General features: G+C 34.3%; 2 protein-coding genes across 12 annotated transcripts; one reads left to right on the plus strand and one right to left on the minus strand.

Annotated features, from left to right (window-relative positions):
• Positions 1-1,755: 1,755 nt before the first annotated feature.
• Positions 1,756-9,448, minus strand: LOC147559013 (serine/threonine protein phosphatase 2A regulatory subunit B''beta-like). 6 transcript variants are annotated; one of them, XM_086660776.1, is made up of 14 exons: positions 8,899-9,448; positions 8,450-8,610; positions 7,367-7,612; positions 7,128-7,233; positions 6,893-6,992; positions 6,557-6,662; positions 6,275-6,365; positions 5,221-5,362; positions 4,887-5,034; positions 4,684-4,793; positions 3,789-3,945; positions 3,576-3,701; positions 3,327-3,477; positions 1,756-2,341 (listed from the first exon to the last, which is right to left on the minus strand). In XM_086660776.1, exons 2-13 carry the CDS (start codon positions 8,606-8,608, stop codon positions 3,337-3,339), a joined length of 1,632 nt encoding a protein of 543 aa, XP_086516902.1. In that variant the 5' UTR covers positions 8,609-8,610; positions 8,899-9,448; the 3' UTR covers positions 1,756-2,341; positions 3,327-3,336. The 6 variants fall into 6 exon arrangements, with proteins under 6 accessions (XP_086516902.1, XP_086516906.1, XP_086516904.1 ...); XM_086660780.1 differs by having other exon boundaries at positions 1,756-2,191; positions 8,899-9,293; XM_086660778.1 differs by having other exon boundaries at positions 1,756-2,289; positions 8,899-9,293.
• Positions 9,449-11,681: 2,233 nt separating this feature from the next.
• On the plus strand, positions 11,682-17,550 carry VPS2.3 (vacuolar protein sorting-associated protein 2.3). 6 transcript variants are annotated; one of them, XM_086660785.1, is made up of 11 exons: positions 11,682-11,886; positions 12,087-12,131; positions 12,670-12,704; positions 12,795-12,845; positions 12,964-13,068; positions 13,203-13,274; positions 13,545-13,616; positions 13,758-13,838; positions 15,244-15,279; positions 15,368-15,423; positions 17,253-17,550. In XM_086660785.1, exons 1-11 carry the CDS (start codon positions 11,853-11,855, stop codon positions 17,302-17,304), a joined length of 639 nt encoding a protein of 212 aa, XP_086516911.1. In that variant the 5' UTR covers positions 11,682-11,852; the 3' UTR covers positions 17,305-17,550. The 6 variants fall into 6 exon arrangements, with proteins under 6 accessions (XP_086516911.1, XP_086516909.1, XP_086516912.1 ...); XM_086660783.1 differs by having other exon boundaries at positions 11,684-11,886; positions 17,250-17,550; XM_086660786.1 differs by having other exon boundaries at positions 11,702-11,765; positions 17,250-17,550.
• Positions 17,551-17,654: the final 104 nt, after the last annotated feature.

A 17,654-nucleotide genomic window follows, 5' to 3' on the forward strand; every position in this document is an offset into this window, starting at 1 on the left:
TTTAAGGTTTTGAAAAATATGGCAGTCTATGTGTTGCTCATCCAATTTTTTTTTTTGTAAAAAGTGTTTCCTCAACATTAACCATCGTAGAAGATTTCTTTTTCGAAAGGGGAGGCTCTCATCTCATTTTGGAAATGTTTACATTTTTGAAAGCTTCTTCGGTTCCCAACTGCAAGAGAGGCTCCCAAACGAAGGGTTCTCAACCCAAATTCAAAATTTGTCTTGTACGTGGGTGAGATTTTAATTTCAATTTTCAACTATATGTTCACTCCAAAATTTGTCAATCCTTTATTTCTGTAATGTTTTGGCTGATTGTCTTAGAAATCTTGAAAAAACAAAGGAATAAAGGCAGAAGGAATTTTGTGGAGGCTAGACTCAAACTAGCCAAAGACCCAACGGCTGGTTAGGAGAGCCTCACCATAAAGGCCCCATTTGTGAACCCTTTGGAAAGGACTCAACTCTTGGGGCCTCTCTGCTGGGGGTTGGACTCCAAACAGTTCTCTTCTCTACCCGAAACATAAAATACAACCAAAGTCTACAAATATGCGGACTTGTTAGAACTCCAGTGGAAATGTTTTTTTTTTTTTTTTGCAATGTGAGAGAGGTCCAAAACGTATTAACATAATACTCACACTTCCGTCAGTTCTTGATGCTTTCATACTAAGTAGCCAATATTTCGATCGTTTAGTTTTAGATTTGATGAACAAAATCTTCTTTATCGATTGTGGTTAGGTCTCAGATCTGTTTTTTTGTCTTCATTAGATTTTATTGACCTCAATCTATTTTTGTTTTAGACACCCAAGTACGGAATTTTGTTCTTCACAAAGACTACAACACCCCAAGGAATTGTGTTCTTCACAAAGACTACAACATCCCAAATTAACACTATTGAACTTACTTCTTTTTACATATAACAGTTCACATTACTTACATATCCAATGAGAACGAAAAAAAAAAAAGTATTTTTCTTAAATCTGTCACTTCAAAAGTTTTGAACTGTGTGGGTTGTGTGGGATTTTTGACCTTTAAAAGACCCTCTTGTATAGGACCGACACACGTTTAGAAAGTGAAGTAATTTAGATTAGAAAAGACGTTCACTTCGAACGGTTTCAACCCCAAGCTCCATTCTTTACAAGTATCCTATCAGACGATAAAAAGTAATCGGACGAAATTCCATCCTTGGTACCACTTGTGGAAAGATATAGAAACTTAGTCTAATGGAATTCTCTCCATCTTTAAGCTCCATATCACCAGCAAGTAACAAAGTTGTCACAATAAGGGTACCAAACCAAAACCCCTAGAAAAGTAAAACCATCTTATGTTCCACCACTATGTCCTTCATGGAATTAGGGTCTCAAATCTCAATAATAGATTCCTCAAGGGTTTACGATTCGATGTTGCTGGGTCTGAAGGTAAGGGCTAATACTCAATCATCCAATCTTGGAGGTGGTGCATTATTAGTTTTTCTAGAGTTCTAGCTGTCCGGAAAAATCATATAATGCCTCAGCCACTGCATTCCATCTGATATATCCGTACATAATCGAAACCAACTCTCTCAAGTAGGTTAGAGAAACATTTAGCAGATGCAAGTTTAAATATAAATGGGAGTTGGCATTCATGGGAAGTGCTCCATTGATTTCTCCAAGAACACTTTACTTTTCACTGGATATGGTATTTGCCCTAAACACCAGATCAGTCCCACAGTTGGAACTTGGAATAGCAAATGCAGAAATGAAGATATAGGAAACGAAGACATTGATTGAAACAAAGTTTTATATAATTCAATGTTTTTTCTCCAATTTCAGCCCCCATGATTCAACTGAAGAAAAGTAATATGTGAAAAAAGAGTATGAAGAGAAACCAAGAAAGAAGTAAAATCCCAGATACCAACCACCAGAGCCAGAGAACTCATCGCGCTAATAAACCCTAAAAGACAGACTCTCATACATGAAACTCAACAAATAGCAAAATGTGGCAAGGAAGACCCAGAAAAACATAAATCGACTAATTTCCTTGCAAACAGAAGAAAGAAAAATTGATTTTTAAATATTATAAACTAATGTTTACCTTTTGACAATTTCATTAGCAGGTAGTGCCTTTCTTTGACAAGCATTTCCAACAACATTTGACTCCAACAGTTGCTTGCTTCCATCAGTATGCGAAGAAAGCTCCAACAAAATTGTAAGTGTATCTGAGAAACATTTGACACGACCAAGATCCCAGATTTTAAGAATCACTCGATGAGGTTTGATATTTAGACGAAAGAATCTTGATGCAGCCTTTGTTTCTCTGGTTGTGAGCAATTTCAAGTAAAAGCACGGATAACTTTCCTTCAGCATCTCTTTACAAGTAAAAGTAAAAAAAAAAAGACCTATTAATGAAAAATTGCAATAGAAGAAACACCAACGATTTCAAGAGATGGGTATAGCAATGCGGTTTAATATTCTACTAGGCACAAAAAATGAAGGAAAGAACGCAGCACAGTAAGTCGATCAAACCTTTTACATGGTAGAGCCTATCACAGAAATATATATCTCCTTGCTCCCGTGAGGAAACAAGAAATCATGCTAGCATCACATATCGACAATATTAGTTATTGTTCTCATCTCAAGGGCGACTTGATCGGCCACACCAACATAAAACTACCCCCATATATATTGGTCACTATTTCCCCTTGATTATCAGGCCCCCTAATTAGGATTACCACGTGTGGGCCCTTCACGCACTGGCTGATTATTCCCAAGCCATCTGCAGACTGGGAAAAATATAGGGAAACAGCTACAAATATAAGGGATCGAGTATTTCTGGGAATGCAATCTCTGGTTTTTTTCCCTTCGGGCCTATTAATATAATCTTGTGTTCCTTAAAAACAAAAAAGTTCATGTTTTTTTCTTCGAGTGACTTGTATTCGATTTTTGTTAGCTAGTGCCACAATGTCTACTGTCTACATAAAATAGTGACTAGAAGTACCATCTTCTTATATTCTTCAAGCTTTTCTCGTGTAACAAATATAGTAGAACACCATCTAATGAAGCATATTTTTAATGTACTATGCATTGAGAACATTTTAAGCGGCTCTAGTTTCAAGTAAGCTATTGCATGTAAGTAGGAATGTACGAGTCAATTTATTTCTAACGAGTCAAACAAGATAGAATAATAGATACTTAACCTCTTGCTAAGGTAGGTATATATTTGACATGAGAAATACTCACTAAAATGAGATACTGAATACACAAAAATGAAGTGAAACTGCTGGAATAGGTAGAACAGGAAACCAGACATCACCAGCAAATAATAAGAATTCTGTACCACGAAAACCCACTCACCTCAATCTAATCAAAATGGAGCTTCAAGTGATTCGTCCCAGACATCTGCGCTTCCATTTGATGCATCTTCACCATCTTCTTCCATCGAAAGCCTGATATATTCTCTGTGTGCAAAACGGTCCCACTCTGTCAAAGTTGGATCCTCTCGCTCCTGCTCATTGCCAATATCAAAAGAGGGTGAATAATGTTTCTCCCCCACAGATATGGATCATAACATGGCAAAGAACAAAGATAGAATACTTATAATACCTGACGGATAAGGAACGGATCACGAGTTTCAAATGCCATGAACTTATTGAGATTGAACAGGATGTTAAAAACATTGCCTGAAAGTCTGCAACCTTTCAAGTCGCGTATTGTGAAATAGCTTTCTTTCTGCAAGCAAATATGAAGTGTAAAGAACCAACAAAGTTGTATCGACCTGAAAACACACAAGCTACTTAAAAGTACATTCAGAATCACCTCTGGTCCAACCATGTCAACCATCTGGCACAAAATGTCTTCAAAAAGCACAGGTTCCTGGGCCATGCATTCCATACGATGCAACTGTTCTTCATAAAAGAACTGCATTTCGTTGGGTGTAAGCACACCATTGCCATCTAAATCTATACACTTGAACCTGTAACATATAAGTTGTTTAACAAGTGCTGTTAAGATACCAATCGAACACTATCAATTTTACAGAGTATCTCAAGTCTCGGGCCATTATGTCAAAAAACAAGACTAACTAATTACACTAATAGTTCAGCACATCTGTTTTTAAATGAAGTCGTTATGAAGCTTTTGCATGTAACACGAAAGGGAAAAATGACTGGTTTAATTAATTACAGAAAACAAAGTCCATAACACAAGTTATCTTATGATTACTACAAAGCTTAAAGGTTAGTATGATATATTAACAATTATTTTCTACAAGCACCAGCCATCAGATTGGAGGTATAACAGTACGAATAGGACAGCAAGGCAAAGACAAAGCAGACAGATGCAACACTCCGTCTCAGTGCTACAATGAATAGTTGAATTCGGCACTCCAATTAAAATTGAGTTCTGAACTTCCGACACTACAGTAATACCCAATTTCTCTCTAAGCACGCACCACGTCAAATAGGATAGAAACGCAAAACATCATAACTAGACAGGAACTTTCATTACTGCAATAAACCTCAAATTGCTGTCACAAAGAGATGATATAGGCAACTGTGAGCTTGTGTGTGATTTATCTAGAATGTACTAAAATAAATAAATTTGTTCGATAGAAAAAACAAATGGCGTAACACAAAAGAATTTGTTCGATAGAAAAAACAAATGCAACAAGTATGCTGAAGTGTACTATATTTGAAAAGGACAAGGTGTATACCAATACTCTAGACTAGGCTCGGATGATTTATCCTCCTCTGCCAGCATGAAGTAAACAAAATCTTCATAACCCATCTTCCCTTCTACCTTGCTGGTAAACTTTCGAGGAACCTGTGAGTAGATCAAAAGTTACTAAAATAATTGAAAGAAAAACAAATGCTAAAAAGCACAAAGCAGAGGTTATTAAGCAGATGGAAAGCGAACCTGTGAAAATATTCTATCAACAATCCTGTAGGTAAGAGCATGATTACCATATCTTATAAGGTTTTCCTTATCAATCAAAAAATCATGATCCGTATCCAGTTCCCAAAATTTGCAGTATATCACATAAAAATGCTCGTACGAGAAGTACCTGTAGAAATGGAGTTAAAAATGGAGCACAAGTTAACAGAACTCATAATAGGTTCTAGTGAAAACCTCATACAGACTAAAAGTATAAATTAGCTGAAAAACTATAATCTATCGAACAACAAGGTCCCATTTTCGCAGTTTCAGACTCATAATTCCAAGACATTTAAACTTTGAACCACACACCTACCTCAACACTTTGTTTATGTCCTCTTCTTCATCCGCATGTTGCATCGCAGCAATCAGATTACCACGTTTCAGCTCTCTGAGCGTAAGATGACCAGTTCCTGTCCTATTAATGTGGTAAAATATTCTGTATATGACAGTTTCAGCTGGTCCATTCAAAAAAAAAAATCAAGTTATAGTCTATTACCAATATCAAACAGCAAACCTAACACTAACAGGACAGACGAAACGCTCAAAAAAAATCAAGTTGTGCCATAACAAGTAGCTTTGTAACTTCCTGACATATACAGCTCAGGTTGGAACCACCGCTATACAACTTCAACAGAATCAAGCTGAACACTGAACTTTGTCAAGAAACTGCACAGTTACACTAGCTACAACAGTCCACAGGCATTATTTTCCTCCATCCATCTTTAAGTGTTTCGACTGTAAGAAAGTTCCTATTATAAAGAATCTCTCCACCAACTGGGTGAAAAATCTAATAACTTCCATTTTATTTTGTTCCAAAGAATAGACAACTGACTTAGGTCTTAAATTTCACGGAACACTCAATCAGACTCATCCTCTCGCCTGTAAAATTGGAAATCAATATTGTTTTCGAGTGTGCTAGCTGTGATTTACTACTTTCATACGCTTGTTAATCATCACACCGAAAGAAATACCCCTTTTGCTTGAGATTTTTATTTTCACATGCAAAGCACATCATTCTTTCTTCATATGTCAATAATTTGGACATGCAAACAACTAATATGCTCTGATTATAATCTCTTGTTCTTTCATTCATTTCCAATCATCTGATTATGCAAGGATTGGAATGAAGTCAACAAAACAAGTTAATTAAATAACAAAGCAACCTTAAATAACTTGATTTCTGTTAAAGATGACAATTATCTGTTCTATAACATACTAAATAACAGAATTCAAACACAGGAATATGATGTGGACTGAGAAACATATATCTGCCAGTTGAGGAATCAAAAAGTTTTTCAGGATAGGTAGAAGTTGACTACTGACAAAATGTCAACATAATAAGGAAGAAAAATGAGATACAGGCATACCATATCTTTCCTGAAACTCGGGTGTGCTCTGTAAGAACTCCAAACCTGGATGGGTAGCCAAGAGTTCTCGAAGAACGGGTTTCAAGTCGTCCTGTATTGAAGCAAAGAAAGTTAAGAAAACTGTTAAGCAAGGAAAATAAATGAAAGAAAAAAGGACCAAATCACACACCAAAAACGTCTATCTATTAGTTCTTTAAAAGATGATTAAATTGCGGAGAACCTAGACCCAAGCATACTGTACAAAAAGCACAAGTTTTGGAAGGAAAAATAATGGTAACTTACCTGAGTAAGGTACTTCTGATTAGGTTGTCTTAGAATTGTAAATATTTGTGTTGCAATATCCATTGTCAGCATGTTCTTATTGACCCAATAATCAACGAAAGCATCCCTTAACACATGGATCGGTAAACTTGATCAGCTTTATTAAACTCGGATGAAAAGAAAAGGTAAAAGCTTTATTAATAACTTTATACAATTTCTTAATTCAATTTTTAAGACATTCTTTTTTTTCATGCATTCAAGCTCAATAATAATCACTGGAGACAGCTAATCAAGATCCTTATATAACTAAATCGATCCTGGGATTTTGAAATTTACTAATTGGAGGAAGCTGCACACCTTGTCACTATCCCAGTACAGTCAACATCAATTTTTCTGAAGAGCGTGCTGGAGAAGAATGAAGGTAGCTTGCAGATATCCTTTGTAACAGATTCAAATTCTGGACATAGATTTTTTTGAGTTATTGGGAAAGAATTGAGCAGCAAGAAAGAATACATGAAGTGAGTGCATAACAAAAAAAAACTGTGGGAATGTGCTTTTTTTTTCTTTTTTACTTGTAACATGTTCATCTCACCATGAACTTGCAGTCCATCCATGTGACCAAGGAAAAGCTGATCTACTCTAGCAAGATACTGTGATTTCAGATCATTTGGAGGTGGACGACCATTTTGAAAGTAAAACTGCAAGAATTTCAAGTACTCGTCAAATTCAATCAACAAATAACATTGTCATGTTACAATTTTCACATAAACAGAGTACAGAAGAACAAAGCAACGTCCCTAGGCATGATACCAACAATAGGTCAGTTATTACCTGAGGTATAACTTCTCGTACTGGTGTACTAACTAACTTTAGTGGAGAGCCCAAAGAGGACGGCCCAACCCCTTGTCGTTTCATAAACCGTGGAGAACCAGATATACTTCTCGGTGAAAGTGGAGGTGTACTGCCAGCAGGAAACATCGAAGGCAATGAATTGCTGACAGCAACATTTGCACTAGGGGAATTCCCGGAGGCATTCAAAGGAGCAGACGCCTTAGCATCATCAAGCAACGCTTTAACCTGAATGGGCATTCAAATGGTGAAAAATATTTCAGCTGAATTATGGAGAAACAAATAATAGGAAACGAAACCACACGAAATAGAAATAATGAAACACACATATATCATCTAGCCATTCAGACTTCAGAGCCAGAGAAAACTCCATCTTGGTAAAAAGGGATGTGAAAATCTAATTGTTCATTCCCCAAAGGTTTAAATTTTTTTACAATAGGCTATGAATTACTAACCAGAACAATAAGGATGCACAAAATACACATAAAAAGTTATTTGCATCTAGCATAACAAAGTAATATAGTTTTACTCCTTCGTTTGAATTTATCTTGATTTTGTACTAAAGGGGTTAAATCACTCAACAGACAGTTTATATACACTCATTATATTGAATTGAATACTTCAAATGAAAGGTAACAGCATGTTGAACTTAACAAAGTAGACAACCCTGTTCACCTCACTCGCCTAATAAAGGAAGTAGACAGACGATATAAAAACAATGATGAAATGACTACAATGTTTCATCAAATGTATTTTTCACCTAAACCACAATATCAATTGTTTTGGTGGAATTTAATTGTTAACACTAAGAGAGACCTTCTTGTAATACTTTATGACTTCTACCTATCTTGTTCTATGTTAAATCAGAATTATCCGAACACCACACTTATAAGCCAATTCATTTGAGATAAGAGCGAAAACGGTCAAAATTGAATTACTAACAAACTGCATATAAATTTTAAAGGAAACCACATCGCGAAAAATCGAAATTGCTAATTTCAGTACTAGAAGTGCGAAAGGCGGAAACTTTAATAAGCATAACATAAAAGTAAACAATAATAATACCTTCCGAGTGGTTTCGGGAAGTGAAAGCCACTGTGAAAACAGCTCTTCAGCAAGCTGAGGATTCGATTTAATTGCTAATGGAGAAACCTCCGGAAGCTGTAACAATTCCGGATCTAAGGATGATACATCCCCTACAACTTCCATATCCATATTAGCCATATCTGTAACAACGAACCAAATCAAACAATACCCAAACCCTAGAATCCTAGATCTCAACTACAACTTTTCTTCAATCACCAAACTTTTAATTAATTCACCAACTCAATAACACATAAAATATAACCCCTCGTTTACAAATCACAATTCACATCATTTCTTCACCTCCTCCGTCAATAATTTCCCAATCAACGCATTCAAAAGCTTAAAATAATAAAAAGTAAGAACCTTTTGGCAGAAACCCTAGATTCACGTTATCGGAAAAACACAACTCTAACCTCCAAAACACTTACCAAATCACCTCATTTACGATTTTCTTCTAGGTTCGAAAAAGCTTTATAGATCAAAACGAAGAAACTGAATCTTCGTAGTTTCTGAGATGAAGAAAGATATGAGGAAAGAGAAAAGTAGATCAGATTCGAGTTTCAGGTGTTTGTGGTTGCGGATTTTTAACCTCGAAACCCTTGGGGGAGGGAAGATGATGTATCTAGGAGGGAGGGGGAAATACAGATATACAGAATTTAACCAAGTATGAGAATTGAACTTTTCTCGCCCACATGAAATTGGGTTGGGTCTTATTAGGTTATTAAAATGACTTGAGACAATATTTTCTAGACTTAGGGCTATGAAAATTTTGTAAGATTCTCCAAACCTATACGTATTTGCGAAGATTACGTCCAAATCTCGTGAAGTTTTTTTTTGCGGAGTGGTTATATGTATTATTGTCGACTGAGTTGAGCAAGCTTGATCGGTAATGGTAAGATTCTTAGTAATTTATTGAAACCGTAAGAAACGTTTCATACCAAAAATACAAATTTGTGAAGATTACGTGCAAGTCTTGTGAAGTCCTCTTTGGTAAAGTAATTATATTTATGATTGTCGACAAGGTTTGGGAGTTTGATCTCTAATGGTAAGATTGTTAGTAATTTATTAAAACCGTAAAAAACGTTTCATACCAAAAATACAAGTTTGCTGCAAATCTTGTGAAACGCTCTTTGGTAGAGTGGTTATATTTATAATTGTTGACAGAGTTTGAGAAGTTTGATCTATAATGGTAAGATTCTTAGTAATTTATTAAAACCGTAAGAATCGTTTCAGACCAAAAATACAAATTTGTGCAGATCTTGTGGAGTCCTCTCTTGGCAGGGTGATAATATGTATCATTGTCGAAAGAGTTGGCTAAGTTTGATCTCTAATGGTAAGATTCTTAGTAATTTATTAAAAACGTATGAATCGTTTCAGACAAAAAATACAAATTTGTGCAGATTACATGCAGATCTTGTTAAGTCCTCTTTGGCATAGTGGTAATATATATCATTGTCGATAGAGTTGGCTAAATTTGATCTCTAATGGTATTCTTAGTAATTTATTAAAATCGTATGAATCGTTTCAGAACAAAAATACAAATTTGTGCAGATTACGTGCAAATCTTGTGAAGTTCTCTTTGGCAGAGTGGTAATATGTATCGTTGTCGATAGAGTTGGGTAAGCTTGATCTCTAATGGTAAGATTCTTAGTAATTTATTAAAACCCTATGAATCATTTCAGAACAAAGATACAATTTTTTGCGTGCAAATCTTGTGACGTCTTTAGTACAGAGTAGTAATATGTACCATTGTCGACAGAGTTGGACACACTTGATCTATAATAGTAAGATTCTTGTTAATCAATTAAAACTGTCTTAGTCATTTCACAAATTACGCGTAAATCTTGTGAAATCTTGTTTGACATAGTGGTTATATTTATCATTATTGATGGAGTTGGGCAAGTTTGATCTCTAATGGTAAGATTTTTAGTAATTTAATAAAACTGTATGAATCGTATCATAACAAAGTTGTATACAAATCTTTTCTAAGAACTTGTAAAAATCTTAATTTACATGCAAACTTTACGTAAGCTAAAATGATTTGATAGATTTTTTTAATAAAATGTCGGCATAGGGCATATGGAGTTCTGGTCAAGTTTTTCTATTGTACCGTGAGTGAGGATATATTAATACTCTTACAAATACATGGAGACAATTTAACAGTTTTCGTTGCGATTGTACAAACTTCACCTGCGTGCAAGCCTCATGTGAGGTGTTGAAGCTAACAAATTTTCATCTACCTTTTCGACAAAAAAGAAACATACTGGAGTGAGTTTTCCCAATTATGTATTGTGAGTTGGGATATATTAATACATTCATGAACCTGTGAATATGACAATTCATAACTCGGACCTATAATGTACAAAATTTTATAAATATGAGTCACCTAGAAGGAACAGTTGGTTTCAATATACAATAGAAAAAGTCTTTTATTGGTGTAAGAAAAGTAAGAAAAATATCATCAACCCATTTAACGAGAGTTATTACCATAGTTCCATTAGTCGATTGAAGAACTTCATCAGTGAAACCTATGAATTAGAAGTACGACATGCGTATGAAACAAACGAGGGAGATGAAGATGGAAACCAAGAGATGATATCGGAATTGTCTCTTTCAAGGCGAGGCAAGATAAAAATGAAATGGAAAAATTGGAAAGAAAATGAATAAAATTTAGACCAACTCCCACTTAGACGGCCTCCTGATTCCTTCTATGTTAGTTCTAATATTTCCAAAAGTCATAGAGATTGAAACAAACATGTCAAGAAAATAATGATAAATGGATGGTCAGATCGTTAGGGACAGTCAGTCACGTGAAATATCTAAGTAGTATTTGGTCTAGCATTAATGAAAACGAATTTATGACTCAAACACACGACAAAAGAAGGAAATGAAAATGGAAACCAAGAGACCATTTAGATCAACGTCCACTTAGACCGCCTCCTGATTCCTTTTATATTATTTTTGATAATTTCAAAAGTTACAGAGACTGAAACACACATCCACACAAAATGATGATAAAATGAAAAATTAGATTGTTATGAGGGGTCAGTCAGGCATCAATGAAAAAGAACTGACTACTCTAACTTAGTCGATAAAAAACCGTTAGTTTGGGAGCGAAAATTAGAGTTGATCAAAATATGAGGGTAAAAAAAGTGAGTTAGTCATAGTATGGTACCAATAAGATATAAACCTTCTTTTCACAACTTTTTTTCCGTAAAATTGTCATCTGTTAATTTCGTCAGGAGAAAGAAAGCAGAAGAGAAGTCGTCCGACTCTTATCAGTTGTTTCAAACAGGTTCCCTTCTCTCTCTCTCTCTAGATTTCTTCACAAATTCGATCTGACCTCTCGATCAAGTCCCCTTCGATTTCGTTCCAATCAACTATGAATCTCTTCTCCAAAAAACCCACCGCCAAAGGTTTTTGCCCTAACCCCTCTCCCTCTCTCTCTCTGTAATTTATCATCTCCAAAAATTTTCTTTAGTAATCTTCGTTTTCTGTTCGATTTGATATTACCCATGTTTCAATTCTTTGAAAAGATGACATTTTTATGTCTCAATTGAATTCTCTATTTTTCTCTAATTATGATTTTCTTTGTTAAATGTGTATATGTTAGCAGAAGCGATGCGGGCAAGTAAGAGAGAGATGACAAACGCTACAAGAGGTTACTGTTTTTTTTTCTTCATGAATCTCTTTATCTCTCTCACTACTTATGTAATGACAGCTAGACTTTAAAACCCTTTGATCACAATTGAATTTGATGATGCGAATTTTTGTTCGATTTTGCTAAGCAAACCCATTCATGATTCATGGGTAATGTAGTTTAGTAGGTGAAGGTTGGTTTAGAGTCCTAATCATGTAATCATGGTAGTATACATTAATTGTTTAGTACCCTTTGTCACTATAAATGTTGTGATGTGAAAAAAGGCGGAATTTTTTTGTTCGATAAAACGATAAGTAATGAGGCAATACGCATATACATGGGACTTAAAGGGAGTGGTTGATTTGCTACAAGAAACTCAGGGTAGAAACGATAAGTGTCTGGTTTTCAACAGATATTTTACTAAGACAAGGGTTAGATTCTAATAAAGTATTGTACCCAAATTCCTTATCTGACTTTTAATTTTCTCATATTGAAATTTGAACTTGATGGAACTATCTTACTCACCAAATACCTCCCTTGGATATTTATCTTGTTTCAGGAATAGAGAAAGAAATTGGGGCGCTGCAACTAGAAGTAAGCCACTAGATGTTGCCCTTGTTAATCAATTTTTAAATTTGATTTGAAGGGTTGTGTTTGATGTAGCCTGACCCACCACTATGACAGGAAAAAAGGCTTGTTGCTGAGATAAAGAGAACTGCAAAAACAGGAAATGAGGTAGGTCAACTATTAGTTTTAGAATCTTGATCTATGTCGCAGCAAAACCATGTCTTCGTGCCAGAATTTCTTTTTCGTACTTTTGAGATGAATCGGGAGTATATCTGTCATCTTGCAGGCTGCAACAAAGATTCTAGCCCGTCAGCTTGTAAGGCTAAGACAACAAATTGCAAATTTACAAGGTAGTCGAGCACAAATGCGAGGTATTGCAACACATACACAGGTGCATCAACAAACCCTTGATTGTCTTCTCCCTAGGTTCATTAAGATGGATTTTGTTTGCTCTTTGTCTCCATTCCCTTTTTCCCTTGTGATAGAAGTTTTAGTTCTTAAAACTGTATTTATCCTTATTTGCAGGCAATGTGTGCCAATACTGCTGTAGCTACTGGCATGAAAGGCGCTAGTAAGGCAATGGCTGCAATGAATAAGGTGTGAAGCTAATACAACTCTATTTGTTTCTGTCAGTGTGTTATAAGCTTGTGGTATATCCACCCTTTATAACTTGAAATAAATTATTGACAATGTATTATGGATATGCGGGAGGATTTTTTTCTTGAATTAGTTATCACTTCAAATATGGTTGAAGGACTACTGACCATATTCTCGTTGTGTCTCTTTCTTGTATTTTTGTTTGTTTGTTTGTTTGTTTGTTTGTTTGTTTAGGTCTTCTACTAACTCCCTTTTAATCTTTTTCCACAGCAAATGGAGCCTGCAAAGCAAGCAAAGGTGGTGCAAGAATTTCAGAGACAATCAGCACAGATGGATATGATGGTAAGTTAACTACATGTACTTGAAGTGTATGAAATTTTCAACCAAGTCTAATTCTCTCTAGACGAGCCTAAGAGTTTGATTCTCTTGTTTGATGATTACATTTGAATTTTGTACTACTAACTCGTGTCGTATTACCTGTAGACAGAGATGATGTCAGATGCAATTGATGATGCCTTGGACGATGACGAAGCAGAAGAAGAATCTGAAGAGCTGACCAACCAGGTAATCTTTAAATGCTTTTTTGCTGTTTTATGGTCAATTAGTTACCACTGTTATTATTAAATGTTATTCTTTTTATTTAATCTTGTTATTTTTATTAAATCTTGTTTTTATTAAATCTTTTTTTATTAAATCTTATTCTTTTTATTAAATCTTGTTTTTATTAAATCTTATTCTTTTTTATTAAATCTTGTTTTTATTAAATCTTTTTTTATTAAATCTTATTCTTTTTATTAAATCTTGTTTTCATTAAATCTTATTCTTTTTTATTAAATTTCAATTTTATTAAATCTGTTTTTATTAAATCTTATTCTTTTGATTAAATCTTGTTTTGATTAAATCTTATTCTTTTTATTAAATCTTGTGTGCATTAAATCTTGTTTTTATTAAATCTTATTCTTTTTACTAAATCTTGTTTTTATTAAATCTTGTTTTTATCAAATCTTATTCTTTTTATTAAATATTTTGTTATTAAATCTTTTGTTATTAAATCTTATTCTGATACCACACAGCCAGTGGCAAGGGGTAAAAAATGTATGATTCATTATAAGCTTATTACTAATCTTATTCTTAAAATGGGATAAAAAGATTACTATTAATGTTATTGTCTACGTTATCATTGCGTAGAAACTAGAAAGTGACGACCGCATCAGCTATACGAGTAAAAAATTTAACATTTATGTGGAGTTCAACAGTTAATGTTGTTTCATTATTTAAATTTGTTGTGCACAATTTTTGTTCTTTAATGTCTAAAAAATGGTCGTTATAATGACTTTTAATGTAAACGTCCTTCACTGTCACTCTTTATTCGAGGCATTACATTTTCTTTGTTCTATGGGACTATTATGACAACATTTTAACATTATAATGCCTTTTGTTCGTTAAACAAAAACTATTTGAAAGATAAAGAGGATCTGATAACAGTTTGTTCTGTCATTCATTTTCCGTTATTGACTCTTTTCGTGGTACACCTTTTTTTTTTAAAGAAAACACTGTCATAACAACCATCTTTTTGTCACAACAATAACGATCATAAACACTTGTTTCATTTTACCTATTCAAACAATGGTTTTTTCAATCATTCAATTGTGCCTGAAGTGGAGTAGAATCCTGGTTTGCCAATGCATACCCAATTCATCAATTTGATAAATCTAATTGGATTGATGGCAGATCCATGTGTGGTTAGGACACGAGATTAGTCGATGCGTTAAACCTATATTGGGATCTTGTGATATATATGCTGAAGAAATGAAACAACTATATAGTTTCAGGAGACAGTGAAAATTTAGAATAATCCACCTCACTCACATCGAACAAATTTTATTATTTCTTGCTCAGAATTTATGTGATCACATGCCTAAGAGAGTCTTAGACTTCTTATCTCTTTTTTTATTTTGTTTTGGTGTAGGTGTTGGATGAAATTGGTGTAGATGTCGCATCACAGGTCGGTATTTGTAACCTCGCCTATGTATTCTTGTGCAGTTTGAGGGATTTTCAGTTAAATAATGAATTTCATATTTTGACTGCTACAGTTATCGGCAGCCCCAAAGGGAAAAATTGCAGCCAGGAAGACCGAGAATGTCAGCAGGTATGTTATCTCTCTCTCTCTACTAATTAGTATTACAAATAATTTGATGGAACTGACCTAAAATAATAGTAACTACTTAAAAATTCTTGAAAAGAATTTGGGACATAACTTAAAGGAATAGATACTTCAACTGTTCAACAAGTACAACTGGAAAAAACCGAGTGTGAAGATTTTGATAAATAAAATTGTACATCTTATAGCAGAGCTACGCCAGTCCATTGCAACTTCCCACCTTAACAACCATGGACTAATTGTTCTTCCTTTCGTACCCTATATGTTTCATATATTATATGTCATATAAATAATTACTCGTATATTATACATTTCTGGAAGTGGAAAAAGATCTTTCTGTCCCTCTGCTTTCATTCATAGCCTAGGTCCGAGCATGTATCATCTTCATTAGGTGAATATTTTGCAGAGGATCGACTGGACTAGTTTGCAGATTCCAATATTGAACTTTACAAGCTTTTCAACAATTGTGGAATATGCAAGAAAAAAAGGAACCGCTAAAACTATCACAATAAACTTAGTTTACTTTTTTTTGTTGAAAATAAACTTAGGCTATTTGATTACGTTTTCCTATTCAAATGAATTTTCTCATCCGTGAACCCGAGTATACAGTAAATTTTTTGGTCGGCTACTAACAGACGTTAAGTATCATTTTTAGGCCAGAGAAGATCATTATTTTCTATAGAGAGTTTGTGTTGAACAAGCTATGTGGTTGGTCTCGGCCGAGACGACCGAGAATCTCGGGTCCCGTCTAGGTCTCGTCCATCTCTCGAGACGAGACTCGTCCGAGAACCCGAGTTAGGATTTGGCCGAGATTCTCGGCGAAACTCAGGCGAGACAACCCGAGACCGAGGCAGTAATTTTTAATGTTTGAAACTTTTTTTTTTGGAAAACTCTTAGACCTAATTTTGTACTATTATTTATTATCTTCTTAAATCTCAAGTACTTATTGTATTCCCAATGAATCTAATATAATTAGCAATAATACTATATAGAATTTTTAGGTTTTATGCCTTATAAAACTGTAGAAACTTTCAAAATTATAGTAGGTTAGGATTTATTTATATAATTATTAAGTTAGAATAAGTAGTAAGTAGTAAAAACTAGAATTAAGAACTAATAAAGAAGTAAAGAACAGAAGAACCTAATTTTACTAAAATAGGATTTATTTTATGCCTTAGTAGTAGGCCATTAGCTAATAGCTACGCTTGCTGTCTCGGCTTAGAATGTCGGTCCGTTTCGATCTTGGCCGGACCGAGATCGAGACCGAGACCAACTACATAGTGTACAAGCAACGGAGAAGTTATTACTTGACAATATGACTCAATAGTACAATAAGCAGAGGTTGGCTGCCTTATTAAATCTTATTGTTTTTATTAAATTTGTTTTTATTAAATCTTATTCTTTTTATTATTATTAAATCTTGTTTTTATTAAATCTTATTCTTTTTATTAAATCTTATTCTTTTTATTAAATCTTGTTTTATTAAATCTTATTGTTATTATTAAATCTTATTGTTTTTATTAAATCTTGTTTGACAAGATTTAATAGGCTACTGTAGTTAATATCGTGACAGACTATCATATGTAGTCCCCCTGGAGGCCTGGACTATAAGCAAATGATATCTTACTTACGCTTTGTTTGTTTTCTTAAAACCGTAATGGTTCTGCTCGGTTTTCAATATATATTTGGGAATATAGAGTAAGTTGCGTTTTGGTGTTTTCTTTCAAGTACAAACTTAATTCAGGGTAATTGTGATAAGAATTGATTATCCTCCATTATTTGTCTCGCACATTTGATTTCTTGTTGTTATGTAGCAGTTCGTCAGTGAATGAACTGGAGGAGAGGTTGGCTGCTTTGAGAAACCCATGAAGTAAAGAGAGCTGAAAATTCATCTCGACTACTTGTCGATATCTACAATTATACATACTCTGTTCATATCAGTCATATATATGTCTGAAGAAGGAAATGGTCTTACACTTTATTTTCTTGTAGTCTCATTATCTCAAACTTATCTACATAATTATTCTTGTCTGTGATTTTTTGTTCCTCTTTCGGCACTCAGGAAAATCATCAAGTACTTCCCTACTTTGATGAATTAATGGGTTGATTTCTGTAGCTCATGTTCAGGTTTTCGTGTTTGAAGTTTGTAATTCAGGTGTCTGACTCATTTCCAGTTCTGCTGCTGTAAATTTAGCTACTGAAATTGCAGAGTCGATACG

The sequence above is a fragment of the Eschscholzia californica genome, unplaced genomic scaffold, assembly GCF_041429995.1.
Source record: "Eschscholzia californica isolate CP2 unplaced genomic scaffold, dmEscCali1.0.p SCAF_2, whole genome shotgun sequence".
NCBI classification, from domain to species: Eukaryota; Viridiplantae; Streptophyta; class Magnoliopsida; order Ranunculales; family Papaveraceae; genus Eschscholzia; species Eschscholzia californica.